General features: G+C 38.4%; 1 protein-coding gene across 3 annotated transcripts in view; it reads left to right on the top strand.

The window, feature by feature from the left end:
• Positions 1-1,307: 1,307 nt before the first annotated feature.
• LOC309480429 (uncharacterized protein) overlaps positions 1,308-17,872 on the top strand; it is a 120,264-nt gene continuing 103,699 nt past the window's right edge. Inside the window, exons 1-8 of one of the 3 annotated variants that reach the window (XM_082144881.1) lie at positions 1,308-2,635; positions 9,684-9,796; positions 10,655-10,781; positions 11,175-11,306; positions 11,396-11,426; positions 13,857-13,889; positions 14,019-14,054; positions 14,141-14,216. In XM_082144881.1, the coding sequence (XP_082001007.1) occupies positions 10,668-10,781; positions 11,175-11,306; positions 11,396-11,426; positions 13,857-13,889; positions 14,019-14,054; positions 14,141-14,216 (422 nt within the window). In that variant the 5' untranslated portion in view covers positions 1,308-2,635; positions 9,684-9,796; positions 10,655-10,667. Of the gene's footprint in view, positions 2,636-9,011; positions 9,797-10,654; positions 10,782-11,174; positions 11,307-11,395; positions 11,427-13,856; positions 13,890-14,018; positions 14,055-14,140; positions 14,217-14,727; positions 15,475-17,872 lie in introns of those variants that run through there. The other 2 variants (XM_082144883.1, XM_082144882.1) reach the window with 2 other exon arrangements.

Below are 17,872 nucleotides of genomic sequence, written 5' to 3'. Positions count from 1 at the left end.
ACAGAGGAGATCGAGAGAGGAGGACAGAGGAGATCGAGAGAGGAGGACAGAGGAGATCGAGAGAGGAGGACAGAGGAGATCGAGAGAGGAGGACAGAGGAGATCGAGAGAGGAGGACAGAGGAGATCGAGAGAGGAGGACAGAGGAGATCGAGAGAGGACAGAGGAGATCGAGAGAGGAGGACTGTGGAGATCGAGAGAGGACAGAGGAGATCGAGAGAGGAGGACAGAGGAGATCGAGAGAGGAGGACTGTGGAGATCGAGAGAGGAGGACAGAGGAGATCGAGAGAGGAGGACAGAGGAGATCGAGAGAGGAGGACAGAGGAGATCGAGAGAGGAGGACAGAGGAGATCGAGAGAGGAGGACAGAGGAGATCGAGAGAGGAGGACAGAGGAGATCGAGAGAGGAGGACTGTGGAGATCGAGAGAGGAGGACAGAGGAGATCGAGAGAGGAGGACTGTGGAGATCGAGAGAGGAGGACTGTGGAGATCGAGAGAGGACAGAGGAGATCGAGAGAGGAGGACAGAGGAGATCGAGAGAGGAGGACAGAGGAGATCGAGAGAGGAGGACAGAGGAGATCGAGAGAGGAGGACAGAGGAGATCGAGAGAGGAGGACTGTGGAGATCGAGAGAGGAGGACAGTGGAGATCGAGAGAGGAGGACCGAGGAGATCGAGAGAGGACCGAGGAGATCGAGAGAGGACAGAGGAGATCGAGAGAGGAGGACAGAGGAGATCGAGAGAGGAGGACAGAGGAGATCGAGAGAGGAGGACAGAGGAGATCGAGAGAGGACAGAGGAGATCGAGAGAGGAGGACAGAGGAGATCGAGAGAGGAGGACAGAGGAGATCGAGAGAGGAGGACAGAGGAGATCGAGAGAGGACAGAGGAGATCGAGAGAGGAGGACAGTGGAGATCGAGAGAGGAGGACAGAGGAGATCGAGAGAGGAGGACAGAGGAGATCGAGAGAGGAGGACAGAGGAGATCGAGAGAGGAGGACAGAGGAGATCGAGAGAGGAGGACAGAGGAGATCGAGAGAGGAGGACAGAGGAGATCGAGAGAGGAGGACAGTGGAGATCGAGAGAGGAGGACAGAGGAGATCGAGAGAGGAGGACAGAGGAGATCGAGAGAGGACAGAGGAGATCGAGAGAGGAGGACAGAGGAGATCGAGAGAGGAGGACAGAGGAGATCGAGAGAGGAGGACAGAGGAGATCGAGAGAGGAGGACAGAAGAGATCGAGAGAGGAGGACAGAGGAGATCGAGAGAGGAGGACAGAGGAGATCGAGAGAGGAGGACAGAGGAGATCGAGAGAGGAGGACAGTGGAGATCAAGAGAGGACAGGGGAGATCGAGAGAGGACAGAGGAGATCGAGAGAGGACAGAGGAGATCGAGAGAGGACAGGCCTGCATTTGATCTGTGTGTTCTGTTATGTGTGTGACAGCAGTTTGCGTTTTGTGCTTTTTTTCATTTATTGTATTAAAGTCATTGACTGTTCGCCGGTTTCTGCCTCCTTCCCATTACATTTATCATTATTACAATGAAGTGTGCATTTGATAAACAATTTAATGTCTATATAACTTTGATTTTTTTTCCAAAGAAGATTGACTTGTGCCAATAAATATCCCTGTACACCAGACACTGTTATTTTCACTTTGTTTTAAACAAGGCATGTGCATTTAAATTTTTAATAATACACGTTTGTTGTAAATGTCATTTTATTAAATGTTTAGATCACTGGGATTTTGTCCGCAAGAGCCTGTGTGAAGTGTGTTAATGTGTGTGTTTTTGCTCATCATATGTCATATATGGCACGACTTCTCATTTCTGAATACAAATTCACAGAATCAGTTGCTTTTTTATTCAAAGTGAAACTACTATCATGATCAATCTATTATATTTGCAGAAAATGTGCGAAAAATACTAAATGTTTTATTATGTTGTATTATTTTAGCTGCTAAATGTAATTAAAATGTGTCATTAAAATGACATTTGATTGTGATGATGAAATGAAACGATACATTGTAAGAAATGGCCCGTGCATTTCCCCATAATGTAGATGTGTGTGTGTGTGTGTATGTAAATGAGTCGTTTAACCATCTGATTACTGGCCTTGTGAACTCGTGAATAACAATACAGTGGCAGGTACTCTTAACTCACATGCTACGCACAGTCTACCTTACATGAATAGCCTACTTTATAGGCTACACCTATAAAAACCTCATTTGTAATAGAAAAAACGAATGGCCAGTTTTTTTTAGGGGACGTCCGATACAGTATAAATGTAAATACCACGGAAATTAAGCTAATTCAAAACCAAAATCAATGAATAAAACTAAATTAACTGCTAAAATAACACCGCTGGTCTCCGCACGAGTCACGTGACTGAAAACTATGAACTATGAAAATGTAAAATAAAATAATAAAACTTAAATTAGAGGAACGATTCCCACTGATCTCCTGTTTCATTAAGAAAGTTTGATTTGCTACATATTCCCGCTGAACAGCAACACATACTGTAAACACACCTTCTTCAACACTTGTAATAGACACACGCAGCTGTCACTCAAGGCTTCTCCCTCCTCCCTCTTCCTTGATGAAACGCATGAGTTTATTTCATTCATTCAGCAAACGAGCCGCCAAAGGTAAGAAATGTGTTGCGCAGATCACTTTATAATTACATGTTTAAATGCAGTTTGACCGTGAACCGTTTTTCCTGCTTGGCAGATTCATAAACCATATTGCCCCAAATGATTAGGTATTCTTGCAGAAGAAAAGGGAAGCTGAAGTGTAACATGTTTACTATGAACAACATGTGCGATCTTTTGAACATGTAACTTAGGCCTACTCGACTCTGAAGTAAATCAGCGATCGTTGTTTCTGATGCTCGAGATTGAACTCAAATGCTGTTTTTTTTATATATATATATAAATGAATGCATTCAATTAAAAATGCAATGCATTTCCTCGTTTCCCGCGGGTTCTTAAAATACTTGGATGCCTTTCACTTTGCAGCGCAAAGCTGTCAAAAAAAAAAGAGTCTGAAATATCTAAACAGTTTTAATCGTAATAGCCTATCCATCATCGGTCTGATTCACAAGGGCGCCGTAAAGGGGTGGAAGGTCGATTCTAAGGGCCCAGAAGAGCAGACCCCCTTTTTCTTTTCTTATTTCTTTTCTCTTTTTTATACATACATTAAATGTGCTAGGGCCCCTGATGCACTAAATGTGTATTTTGTCCGTTTTGACCATAGATTTAATATTTAAAAAACAAATAATGTATTTACTGTTTCAGTCACACCCCTCCCCCTCACAATGGTTCATTCCACCTGCGCTGTCCGAGCTACGATCGCTAGTGTAGCGTCTCTTGCTTATTGCACTTGCTATGATGCAGCGCAGACAGTGACACACGCAGGCATGTCACATCAAAAGTCAGGGCATCAAAAACGGAAAGAAACGAAGGAAAGAGAAGACAGAGAACGCCGAAGTCGACAGTATGTCGCACAGTTTTTCAAAAAGAAAGGTAGCTTGCCCTATTCCTGTATTCCAAAACTTTCAGAGTTACTTATTTTTGTTGCTACATGACCTGCTTTTATCTAGCTAGCTTAGTAAAATAATTACTGAATTATGATTTACATCCAACAATAATAACATCTCTGCTGTCTCCGGGTTATCACGTCTCGTAGACACAGACTCAACGGCTGCTGCACACCCACGTCCTTCCCCAGTGTATTTGACAGTATTAGCACAATCAGATGCAGAAGATGAAGTCCAGTAATCTGGCTCTGTTTGACAGGTTATTACTGTGATCAGAAGATACTGGAAAAACAGCAAGAGAATACAATGTTTTACCGGCAAGGCTTTAAAGCACAGGATGCATATAATGAACTTGTGTGATTGCGAACAAGTGCAGTTTCCAGTGAGTGTCAAGCCATGTTTATACGTTCTCCTGGCTTTAAGTGCGCGCGCACCTTCCCAAACGGTCGAGGCATTTACTCGACGCGCTCGCCGTTGTAATATTCTCTGAAACGACAGGGGGCGACTCGAGTCAAGTCAAGTCAAGTCAAGCCTTATTCTTCTTCTTCTTTTAGTTGTCTGGCCGTTCACTCCATATGAGCATTACCGCCACCTACTGAATATTTTATCCACCTGGGTGATGAATCTGTATTGTTTTCTTTTCTTTTCTTTCTTTCCCCTTTCCTTTTCCTTCCTTTCCTTTCCTTCCTTAAAAAAAAAAAAATTGAAGGGAGGTGGATACCCCACCCACCCCAAAGGATCAGAGCCCAGGCTTCAGCTGACGCTGCGTGTTCTTCCACACTGGGCTCCTCAACCTTTAAGGCAGGCAGAGGCACCATACATCTCACCCTCAGACCCTATATTTCTATATCCTGTAACATAGACCTGTAACCTCCAAAAAGGTTAAAACAGCCCTATATATCTGATTGTCACTTAAACCCTTCCCCAGAAGATCCACAACGCTCACTGGCCTATTTTTAAAACGATTAAAAAGACTGTCACGCTGACCATCATATTTACCACAATTAAAAAGCACAAGCTCAACTGTTTCTAAAATATTACATTCGTTACACATCCCACTTTCATGCTTCCCCATTAATGCTAATGTTGAGTTTAATCCTGTATGTCCCATTCTTAATCTAGATATCATTACTTCTTCTTTTCTGTATCTTCCAAAAAACTGCACTTTTTTCCCTACTGATTTCTCAATACTATAAAACCTACCTGTTCTGCTATTTTCCCATCTTTGTTGCCATTTTTGTATTAATTTCCTATTAATCACAGATTTTATTTCACTTCTACCCAAAGGGACTTTAACTTCCACCACGTTTTTCTTTAATGCCTCTTTTGCTAATTTATCAGCTATTTCATTCCCTATTATCCCGATATGTGCTGGCACCCAACAAAAATATACAGTTATACCTTCCATTTTCAGTCTGTACAATAAAGTATACATTTCCACTAACAAATCTTCTCTATCACTTTTTGTAGACTTTCTACTTTTAAGAGCTGATGAAGAATCTGAGCAAATTAAAACCCTGTTTGGCCTAACCTGTTCAACCCATTGTAGTCCTACTATAATTGCAGTTAGCTCAGTAGAGTACACAGACAGTTTATTACTTAACCTCAAGCTTATTTCTGTCTTCAAATTGGGAATATACACTCCTATGCCCACTTTTTGCTCAATTGGATCCTTAGATCCATCTGTGTAAATCTGCACAAAAGAATTAAAGTTTTCTCTCATAAAAACATTAACTCTATAACTATCACTGCATATTTCTTCTGCTTTTTCCCGAGCCTCCAATAATCTCATTTCAACAACAGGTTCAGGAATATTCCACACTGCCACACCACTTAATGGCATGTTAGGACAGATTGCTTTATACCATAATCCTTGACCCACTGTCCATATTTCCAGCCAAGGCTATTTCCTCCATTCTTTTTGTATTCCCAACAGTCATTTAGTATTACGCGTGTACAATGATTCTTCTTTCCACCTTTTAAGTTAGCCCAATACATCATTGCAAGCTTTTCTCTTCTCAGGTCTAATGGCATTTCCCCCATTTCAACCCTGACAGCATCTAGAGGAGTTGATCTTATGGCTCCACAGCAGATTCTAAGTGCTCTAGATTGTATGTTCTCCAGTTTCTTTAACTGAGATTTAGCTGCATCATACACTGCACATCCGTAATCTATGCTAGAACGTACTAGGGCTTGATATATAACATTGCACTTTTCCTTGCTCCCCATTCATATTTAGTTATTGAGGTCATACAATTTATTACTCTTTTGCATTTATTTTCAATTTTCTTAATATGTTGTTTCCAAGTCATCTTCTCATCAAAGATTAAACCAAGATACTTAAACTCTGTCACTCTTTCTAACTGTTGATCATATAATTTCAATGTAATCTGTTCAATTTTCTTTTTCCTTGAGAAAACCATATATTGAGTTTTTGATACTGAAAACTTCATTCCCCAGTCTACAGACCATCTTTCAACTTCATTTATAGTTGCTTGTACTCCTTTAATTACATTTCCTATATTCCTACCTCTTTTCCATATAGCACCATCATCCGCATACAACGCCTTCCCAATGCTTGGTTTAACTTTTTCAAATATATCATTGATCATTAAATTAAATTAAATTGGGCTAATCACGCTTCCTTGTGGGGTCCCATTCAGGATACCATATGATGCTGATGTTTCTTCACCTATTCTTACCTGAAATGTACGTTCAAATAAAAAATCTAATATCCAGTTATACATTCTCCCTCCTACACCAATTCTATCTAACTTTATTAACAGTCCTTCCCTCCATAGAGTGTCATACGCTTTTTCAATATCAAAGAAAACTGCAACAAGAAACTCCTTCATTATTAGTGCCTTCCTAACCTCATTTTCAAACAATAAAAGAGCATCCATTGTTGTTCTTTTTTTCCTAAAACCACACTGAACTGGTGTTAATATTTCTTTCTTTTCCAGAAAATAATTTAACCTTCTTACTAACATTTTCTCCATTACTTTGCATAATGTAGATGTAAGAGCGATTGGCCTGTAGCTATTAGATTTTGTTGCATCCTTACCTGGTTTCACTACTGGTATTACTATTGCACTTTTCCAATCTTTGGGTAAATAACCTTAAATCCAACATTGTTTTAACTGCTACCTCTGGTAAATTTTTTGTCAAGTCAAGTCATCTTCATTATAGCGCTTTTAAAGGTCCCATGACATGCTACTTTTTGTAGGCTTTAATATAGTCCTTAGTGGTCCCTAGTACTGTATCTGAAATCTCTTTCCAAAAATTCAGCCTCGGTGCAGAATTATAGCCACTACAAGCCAGTCCCAGAATGAGCTTCCTTCAGACGGGCCGTTTCGGTGTCTGTAGCTTTAAATACTAATGAGGAGGAGAAAGGCGGCGCAAGGTGGAGGGTGGGTGTGGCCTTGACCATCTTGCGCAACGGTACCGTGCATGTTTGTTTATGTTGGATATATTGCAATGGCACGAAGATACGCAGTCGTTCAAGCATTTCAGTTTGACCCAGAATCTGATCCAGATGGAGAAGCAACGGATGAAGAAGTTGCAACTCAGCGGCTCCAGCAGGACGTTTCCGAATGGTTCGTTTAAAATATTATGTCTGGATACAGTACTTTATTCGGATGGTTTACAGTTATCATCATGTAGCTCACGCTAACCTACTGTTGCCTTTTCATGAGAGATCTGTAACGTCTCAGGGCTCTAGAGTGCGACCAAATTTTGTAAGGGTGCGACTAAAATTTTTCCTAGGTGAGGTCGCACCGGTGCATCAACGTCCTCGCATCCGCTGCCTCTCCACGAACTAATCGTTTGTTCTCCTTTGACGGAACTCACACTCATTGGAACTCACACTCTTCTCTCACGCTTAATGAGTGATGACGGAGGACAGAATTAAACATTCAAACGTAGCCTGGTTACACTTAAGGTCTGTGATATTAGTGTGATTTTATTTTAGATTTCGGCTTCCAAAGATTATAAAAAATAATATATTAAGGTAAAACCATTAAAAACTATAGCCGCATTCTATCTAGTGCAACCTCTTCCCTTCGCAGCATTACACTGTCATTTCTCCCTAAAACTCAAACCTAACGACAGAATCAGCACGATCGGTGATTGTTGTAAAATGCAGTCTAGCTACTGTTGCTAACTTGCGGGACGCGTTAAATAATTAAAAGAGCTATTAAAAGCACAAAAATCTGCATAAGAGATGTTCGCAAGGCGGCGCGCGCTCCGAAACCGAGACCGAGACAAGCAAATTATAGCCTACTTTGGGTTTCATGTGCGCGTCTAAACGATCAAATGTACACAAAAGTATGTCAAAATGACCGGCTTGGAGATTCACTAAAAACAGTTTATGTCTTAAACGGACGTGGTTATGGAAATAGTTGGGAGAATGTGGTGCATCAGACGTAGCAGATCTACACTCGGTCTTAAAGGGGCCGCAGTCTAGTAAACATGCGGACGATTGCGCCATTGCTGCGAATCAAACAACAAGAGAAAAATCACTACAAAGCTCTTGAAAGAATAACTTCAGCTTTATTAAGCATTAATCTATTTATGAAAAATTACGCAGTGTTATTTTACATTTGATTACTTTATTAGATTTCTTTTTAGACCATACCTGAAGAATAAGGTTAGTAGACCTTACTGAAATTAAAGCACTGTGTAGGCCTATATAATGTGTATGTTTGTTGAATTGTTTATCTTTTGTTTATCTATTGTTTATCTTTGTTTAATATATATATATATATATATATATATATATATATATATATATATATATATATATATATATATATATATATAAAACAAAAAGAACCGATAAGAATACAGTTAAAGTACCGGATCGATAAGCAGTATCGGTAAGAGGAATACCGTTAAAAACCTTTACTCCACGATCAATGCTCCGACAACAGCCCAGACATGGAGCTACTTCAGCCACCATTCTCCCCCAGTCCCTGGTAAGATGCCAAGCCCTGGTCCTTCGTCGGAGATGGCATCCGACTCAGAGACGGAGGTAGAGCCTATACCGCGCCTGAGCTAGAGACTCAAAATAGTTTGTTTGGCAGCTCAGTGAAACACTTTAAACATTTTTTATTTAAAAAAAAAGTAAAATTGTGCTTCAAATAAAAAAAGTATTTACCTACACCTTATTCTTGTTTAAAATCATTTACATATTATGAATGTATATAGAGCGTGATAAAAAGGTGACCTTGAAATTGTGGCGTTAAAGGTGACGCGAGCCGAGGAAAAATTTGGGTGCACCCAAATTTTGTGCTGGTGCACCTAAATAAAATAAGTAAGGCGCACCAGTGCAACCAAGGCAAAAAGTTAGTCTGGAGCCCTGCGTCTGTAATTTATCTTATTACAATTACATCAAGCTCTGCGATCTTGAAATGCGGATATCGCGCGCGCCATTTAACCAACAGGAAAACGGTTATCCAAATAACAAAGAAATGTACAACACTCGCGTTACAGTATGTGTAACTTGATGCTGTCTACTTTTACATTAGCGCAAGTAACTGCATAGCTGAATAGCTAATGTGACAGCCACATTCTACGTGTAAGAAGCTAGGTAACCATAAACAGTAAAGCAACACACTATATCATTTGTTGACTTACTTGTCCGACGTTCAGTAAGCCCAGCTCTGTATTGACCATTCGATGTTCATTTGTACATCCAATTATTGAGCAATTAGTAGTATGCTTCGCTCGCTCAAAAGCCATGATATCTCTCGTGGACAAACTAAAATCGCGCGCGCGCGCGTTCTACTTCCTAGCTCATTTTCTCATGGGCGAGAAATATTCTCTGGGCGGGCAAAGCAGAGAAAGGGGAGGTAACATTTCTCCTTATGACGTCATACGGAGGAGATTCAAGATCAGCGCGGTTGAGCTTGCCATCAAGTGTTAGACAGTATTCTAGGTTATTACGTGAGGAAGTTTTTTGTCCAATAATTAGAATCTCTGTTTTTTCAGAATTAAGTAGTAGGAAATTACTCGTCATACAATTTTTTACATCAGCTATGCATTCCGTTGATTTAGTGAATTGGTAAGTTTCGTCTGGGCGTGAAGAAATATACAGCTGAGTATCGTCAGCATAACAGTGAAAACTAATTCCATGTTTCCTAATGATATCTCCTAAGGGTAGCATGTACAGAGTGAACAGCAGCGGTCCTAGTACTGAGCCTTGTGGTACGCCATACTGAACTTGTGATCGATGAGACATCTCTTCATTTACTGCTACAAACTGATAACGGTCAGATAAGTATGATTTAAACCATGCTAGTGCAATTCCACTAATGCCAACATAATGTTCAAGTCTATTTAAAAGAATGTTGTGTTCAATGGTATCAAATGCAGCACAATGTTAATTTCAACGTTCACTAATAATTATTAAAATCAAAAGTTGTATTTGTTAACATTACTTAATGCACTAGATTATTAAAGAAGTAAAACAAAGTTGTAAAAGTAAAGTTTAAAAAGTTATAAAGTTTAAGTTTATGCACATTTTAAATATATAAATTACATATTGTTGTTTATATATATATATATATATATATATATATATATATATATAAAAAATAAAAAAAAAATATATATATATATATATATATATATATATATATATTTACAAACCATTTTCAACCCTAAAACTTCAACAAAATCACTGCTAAATATCTGGACAAGTTCTGGGACAGATTTTAGGTTGATGTCTCAATAAATGAGCTTTAGGAAAGATTTTATTGTTCGCAGTGCCACACTTTTCCACTAGATGACATCCAGACTCCACCGATTACTCTTTGATTCCCATATATGTTGATCTGAACCTTATATTTCCATACTATTCCAAATATTTATGAAGTAGACATCCTATTCAGAAATAGTTAGGGCAGTAATGTTAATATTTGATTTGAATTCAATCTCTAAAAACCTACAAGCTCCAAGTATTGGTTACTTGATTAAATACATTTTTTAGACTGAAGATAGCATCTACAGAGGTGTAATACATGACATACTGTACATTGCAATACATTTGTTTTAAATGTTTGCTGTAATAAAAACACTTTTCATGGAATATAATATACAATAATTTGTTTTGTGATTTGTATAACAGCTTCTTCTGAAAAATGAATAACATCAGTGTGTCCTGTGGAGAGATGGAGAGGGTTGTGTACAAACTTCCCTCTGGTTTACTGAATCACACACTCAATGGAGTCTGTGAGCAGAGCTGGCACTCAGAGGTGACTATCTCTCACACACACACACACACACACACACACACACACACACACACACACACACACACACACACACACACACACACACACACACACACACACACACACACACACACACACACACACACACTGACTGTGAGCAGAGCTGAGTCTCAGAGGTGACTATTACACACACACACACACACATGATCTGTTCTTCTTGTGTTTGGTGTGTTCAGGACGGGCGTCTGATAGCAGATCCATCAGATCCACACAGACTGAGTGATCACACACACACACACACACACACACACACACACACACTGACTGTGAGCAGAGCTGGCTCTCAGAGGTGACTGTTACACACACACACACACACACACACACTCATGATCTGATCCTCTTGTGTGTGTTCAGGACGGGCGTCTGTTAGCAGATCCATCAGATCCACACAGACTGAGTGATCCTGCTATTTCAGTCTCATCTGATCATCTCGTCACGTCTCGCTGTGTGAATCTGAATCATGAGACCGTCTGTGACGCTTCAGGAGTAAATCAACTCTCAACACATCATTCCTCTGTTTTCAGATTTAATCCTTCATTAACATGATTCTCTAATGCTTCTTTCTTTCATCACAGTTTCATCACAGTCTTAAGACCATGTTCAGAGGTGAGAGAGACACTTCAGTGAAACACATCAATCAGGGATGCGCGATATATCGGCCGATATATATGTCAATTTTTAATGTTATCATATCGGCTGATATATGTCCATTAAAATTGTTATCGGGATCGGCCGATATATGTTAATATTTAATGTTATCGGGATAGGCCAATATATGTCCATTTTTAATAGTGGTGGGCCGTTATCGGCGTTAACGTGAGACTCTTATCGGGCGATAAAAAAAATATCGCCGTTAATCTATTCTCAAAGTTGGGTTGGGAGCTGGGTCTATACTACACAAGCGACGATGACTTTCACCTTGATATTTTAGTGCGGATTCGGTTCGGTGTTCGGTACGGTACGTTGGACCATTTTTCCAGCCGACCAAAATTTCGTTATTTCAAATTTAGGTGGTTCGCGCGTGGCAAATGCGCTCATAATGTAAGAGACAATTGTCCGACATCAAATGGCAAATGTAATGTAAGCAGAACGAAACTGAGCTACTCGTTATTGTGTGGTTGACGGACCGTTGTTTATCAGTTTGGACCAAAGCAGCGCGAGCCGATCTTGATCAAGCGACACTGTTACTACACAGCGTTAAGAGATCCAGTAAAGAAATCATTTGAATTCGCTACTTAAGTAATAACATTGCTGCGAGATCTAGTGAGAAACATTCACATTTCTCCGTTATTAAAGGATCAAACAGTGCGTGGAAGCCAGGAAGAAACATTATGCCATGAATGAACTATCCAGTGTCCACAGATCTGCAACATTCACCATGGATTTACTGTAACTGCAACCATGGAAGTTTGGCAGGAATAGTGGGCTATAATGCCTTCAAGTAACATTACGTTGGTTTTATTTTGACATTATGAATAAAATTGCTGCCCTCAAATGTTAATCTAAACTAAAAATAGACCTTTGTTTATAACTACTGCAATATTAGGCTACATTTAATTTTTTCCAAGGAGCTGTTTTGTTTTATATGCTCATAAGAAGAGTCAAGTATAGCTCCATCATTGCTCAAAGTAAAAAAAAAAAAAAAATCATACTTTATGATGTTAGTTGTAATAAATAAATAGAAAATCTCTGGCATTTCTTCACAAGTTCTTTTAAATGTCACGTTGTATTTAAGAAACACATGCCCTTTAGTTATTATTTGGGTAGCGCACATATTCTGAATGCCTTTGGCAGAATTCAAATGAGCCATTTTAATCTAGATTAATTCCAAGATTACAGTGAGATTAATCTTATTTTTAATGTTATCGGCCGATATATGTTCAATTTTAATGTTATCGGTATCGGCCGATATATATCAATTTTTTTTATGTTATCCGTATTGGCCGATATATGTCCATCATAAATGTTATCGGTATTGGCCGATATATGTCCATTTTTATTGTGATCGGTATCGGCCGATATATGTCCATTTTTAATGTTATCGGCCGAAATATGATCCTTTTTAATGTTATCGGTATCAGCCGATATATGTCCATTTTTAATGTTATCGGCCGAAATATGATCCTTTTTAATGTTATCGGTATCAGCCGATATATGTCCATTTTTAATGTTATCGGCCGAAATATGATCCTTTTTAATGTTATCGGTATCAGCCGATATATGTCCATTTTTAATGTTATCGGCCGATATATGATCCTTTTTAATGTTATCTGTATCAGCCGATATATGTCCATTTTTAATGTTATCAGTATCGGCCGATATATGTCCATTTTTAATGTTATCGGCCGATATATGATCCTTTTTAATGTTATCGGTATCAGACGATATATGTCCATTTTTAATGTTATCGGCCGATATATGTCCATTTTTAATGTTATCGATAGCCAATATATGTCCATTTTTAATGTTATCGGTATCAGCCAATATATGTCCATTTTTAATGTTATCGATATCAGCCGATATATGTCCATTTTTAATGTTATCGATATCAGCCGATATATGTCCATTTTTAATGTTATCGGTATCGGCCGATACGATAACATTAAAAAGGATCATATATCGGCCGATACCGATAACATTAAAAATGGACATATATCGGCCGATAACATATATGTCCATTATTAATGTTATCGGTATCAGCCGATATATGATCCTTTTTAATGTTATCGTATCGGCCGATATATGTCCTTTTTTAATGTTATCGGTATCGGCCTACATATAATTGTGTGCTTGGCTTTTAATGGTGAGACTTTTGTTTGTAATCAGGCTCTCAAAAATTTTGATTTATGGGGCAATATATCAGTTATTTGGCTTTCAAATATAAAGAACTATTGGTTATCGGTATCAGCCAAAATGTTCATATCTGTAAATCCCTGATCATGTGATGATCCCACATCATCAGTGTGTCCTGAATCAAACTGTGTTGAACTGAATCTTCTGTAAGTGAATCATGATGATTGTGAATGTGTTTTTCAGTGAGGAATGAAACTGCAGCGACTCCAAACTCAGGTGAGTTTCAGTTGATAAACGTGTGTCTAATTCACTAATAAAACACTGACTCAGATCTGATTCAGACTCAATCCAGTGTGAATGTTTTCTGTCATAATGTCTGATATTTGTGATCGTTGTGTTTTAAAGATGTGAATGAAGTGACTCCGACTCTCCAGATCTCAGGTAAAACATCAAGAGCTTTAAACATCAACTCTAATATTGATTTATCATTATAGATCAGCTGATCTGATATTTGATCACTTGTATAGATCAGTTGTGGTGGCTGTTTGCTCTCTTCATCTTCATCATCTTCATCTGTTTTATACTGCGTAAAAGGATCTTCAGGTGAGTCCAGACTGATCTTATAACGTCGTAGTTCAGTCTTTATATCTGACACTAGTTCACTAGAGCTCAGGTCATCGTCAATCACATTTACATTCATTTGATCAGATTATTTTATGATTCTGTCACGTTTAGTAGAACAGCTTTCTAGAGTATGAATTCCTATATATTTGTATAGATTTTGGTGTAAGAAACCAAGAGGTGAAAATATAATTTATGATTTGACCTCTGGATCAGTCAATGACGTCTCAATAAGCCGTGTTTTACAGTGGATGTAGAACAGCTAAAGGGGTGTTAAGCTTCGAACGCGGCTCAACCAATCAGAATCAAGAACTGGAACTATCTGTTTTATAATGAATGTTTGACTATTTTTGACTACATTTGACTATGACCGTTTGAATGTTTATATTTCATCAATGAGTTGGAGTAGATAGTCATATATCATTAGAAGACTGCATTATAAACGCTCTAAATGTGCAGTTTAAACTCAGTTTATTGCCCTGTATAATTCTAGAAAGCTGATGGAATGGAGATCAGGATTGAATGGTGAACTCAGCTTGAATCGGTGAGCGCTGGCAGATCTGCCTTCTGCAAACAACCTCAAGATCATGTTTTCTGAAGAAAAAAACATGAAGAGAGAATAAATCTCAACACAAGCTGGAACTGAAAACTGAAGGCTGCTATTGTGAACACAAGTACTGTCACCATCACGTTCATTGTCACGTTCTGTGTCACTGTCATCATCATTGTCTGCACTACAGTTCCCATGATCCTCCTTGGCCTACACCTGCACCTCCTCTACTATTACCTGCACCTGCCAGTCATCATCATCATCATGATCTTCAGCTGTTGTCTCGTTATCATCTGTGTATTTAAGTTCCCTTCATGTCCTTGTCATGGTCGGTGCTTGTTTGTGTACGCTATATGTGCCTCACATGCTGGTTTGGTCTTGGATTAAACTACAGTTGTGTGAATAAATCTTTGTTGCTTTGTACCCGTTGCCTCATCGTCCTCATTGAAGTCCCAGCGTGACATGTACAGTAGGGATGGGGAAATGAAGCCTCGTGAATCACTGAGGCTTTCCCCTGACTGTTCCGGGAAAGACTCAAAGCTTCGAGAGTGTGGAGAACAGCGCCATCTGGTGATTATTTAAAATAAAGCAGCCAGAAGCCTGTGTTAGAAGCTCTGGCAGATGAAGCAACCACAACACACTCCATAGTTTCAATGTTATGTGTACAAATAAAAGCCTTACATGTTTGTGTTTGATTTGTTCATTAAATAAATGGGTCATTCTATAAAAAAAATTCTGTCCCTAGCCTTTACAGAAATATTACACTTAAAAAACACGTTAGGGTTACAATTTCTTTACATTTTAAAATAAAACAATATGTTATTTGAACAATTACACCTTCTTGAGCCATCAATGTGGCCATATTTGATTTTTATTAATTATATAGAATTCCAAGCACCACAGAAGTGCTCGTCCCCACAGTCATGTCCAGAGGGAAAATGCTTTATTTTCAGGTCAATAACAGATTTTTACACCATTTAAAATACAATAATGTTTACATAACTATCAAATATATTATGTAAATGATATATATAAAAAAATGCCGAATAAATATTATAAAATTTATAATGAAAGTAGTGGTCCCCTGGAGTTGTGTCACTGGTGTTACCATTAAACAAAAATCTTTTATTTTAAAATAAAAATCACACTGATGACATCACTTGACTTTCTTCTTCCAATTTCCTGAATATCTATGAAGAAAAGCCCATAGTAAATCCACTGTCTCTTTTCAGTTATCAGACATCTACTCATTTATCTCATGATTTCATATGAAGCTTTTAGTTGAAGTCACTGGTATGACCTACTTAATTGTTAGGGAATTGTAAAAATCTAGAATACAAATAGATTAAACTACTTAATTTATTATACCATGATTGACAACATGTGGTTTGATACCTTGCAGCAGCCATTTTGTAAAATGAATTTTTCATGAAAATTGTCACTGGTGTCACATTTCTTATGGGTAACACCAGTGTCTCCCATTTATAGATAAACTTTATTCACAGCTATTCATTTAGATTGAATGCCAGATGTAACAATTTAGTCCCATCTACTTAATTATAGTTGAAGAATAATGATCTTTGGTCTTAGAAAAAAAAAGACAGTAACACCAGTGACACAATGAATCACCAATGACAGTACATGTCACATTAAATAAAATATCACATGTGACATGATGATAATTTTACATCCATTTAATTCTGCTTACACTCAAATGTTAAGATTTAAAGGATTGCATCATTACTTGATTTTAACTGGTTTTCAAATATTTTCATCGTTATAGCAAATTAACTTTCAAGCACACTTTTAACAAACCTGATTAAAATAAATAAAACATAATCTCCTTATTTGTTGCATTATTATTATTATAATTTTTCTGTAACTCTGACTACATGTGCTGAAAAAAATGGAAATAATATTTCATAAAAACCTTTAATATTGCACAATATTAATATTAAATAAATGCACAAAAAAAATCATTAAGCTGTAATTTATGTGTACTCAAAGTCAAAGGGTAATCTAACATCTTTCCATACAAAAGTGGACGTTTCTGTAGAATGACCTGGCATCTGTGTGACACTCAGCGAGACAGACTGACGAGCTCAAAGTTCCAAACGCTTTACTCTGCCCTTGCTTCAATGTAAAAAGCGGCAATATGACTTATATACACTTCGATTTACACGGTTATCTCGGGAAAATATTCTTACCGTTGTCTCTACGAGCTGGCATCTTGCTTGACATATCGCGTGGTTCTGTGTGATTTGGACAACTTCAAGTTACGCCCCTCTCTTGCAGTCCGCAGACAGACCCATCTCGCTTCACTAGAAATTGTGTCGCTTGTGTGATACGCGCATCGAAGCTTCAGTGTCGTATGTATAGTTCTTTTTCTAAATGCTGCACCTTAATGGGACATTGTGTACGAATTTCTCCCATCTAGTGGTGATAATGTATTTTGCATTCAAAAAAATAGTGCTCTTCAGCGCCTCGCTCTTTTCAAATGCGTGTTGCATCTACGGTAGCCGTTATGTACCAAAAAGCCATGACAGGATGTTCAATAGCACTTCGAGTTTTCCTTCGGTGAACTGGTTTGTTATTTCAAACAAACTGCAACTTGACACAACGAATAAATGAAGTTTACAGTATGAATTACTGACTGTGAAAAACATGAACTATGGTAATTAGTAGTGATGCCTTCTTTATTCGTTATATTTTTGTATATTATATAATAAAGTACACAACCAAGCAATGAAAAAAAGCTTGTAATTAAGAACGTAACATTGACTTGCATGTCGAGAAGAAAGCAGGCGACTTCAGCGTCTCTTTTGAAAGCTTTCTCCTGCATTAACGTTAGCTCTTTCCGCCTGGAAAAAGCTATCCCGACATTAACCCTTGTTTTTGTAATCTCCGTTCATGTTTCCTTTTATGGACTTTTCGACGACGAGGACTCCTTATCCTGTGACTCAGCATATGTATGGTCCTCCATTATAAATAACCGTACAGTGCAGCCTTTTAAACTTGCCGGTGCAGTGACCAGCGCCTCTCACTGCTCTGCTCCTCCGCTTCTGCTGGCTTCAGTCACGTGACGCTG

Source organism: Leuciscus leuciscus (genome assembly GCF_965113295.1).
Source record: "Leuciscus leuciscus genome assembly, chromosome: 1".
In the NCBI taxonomy this organism is placed as follows: Eukaryota; Metazoa; Chordata; class Actinopteri; order Cypriniformes; family Leuciscidae; genus Leuciscus; species Leuciscus leuciscus.
This window is presented reverse-complemented; position numbering and strand designations above follow the sequence as displayed.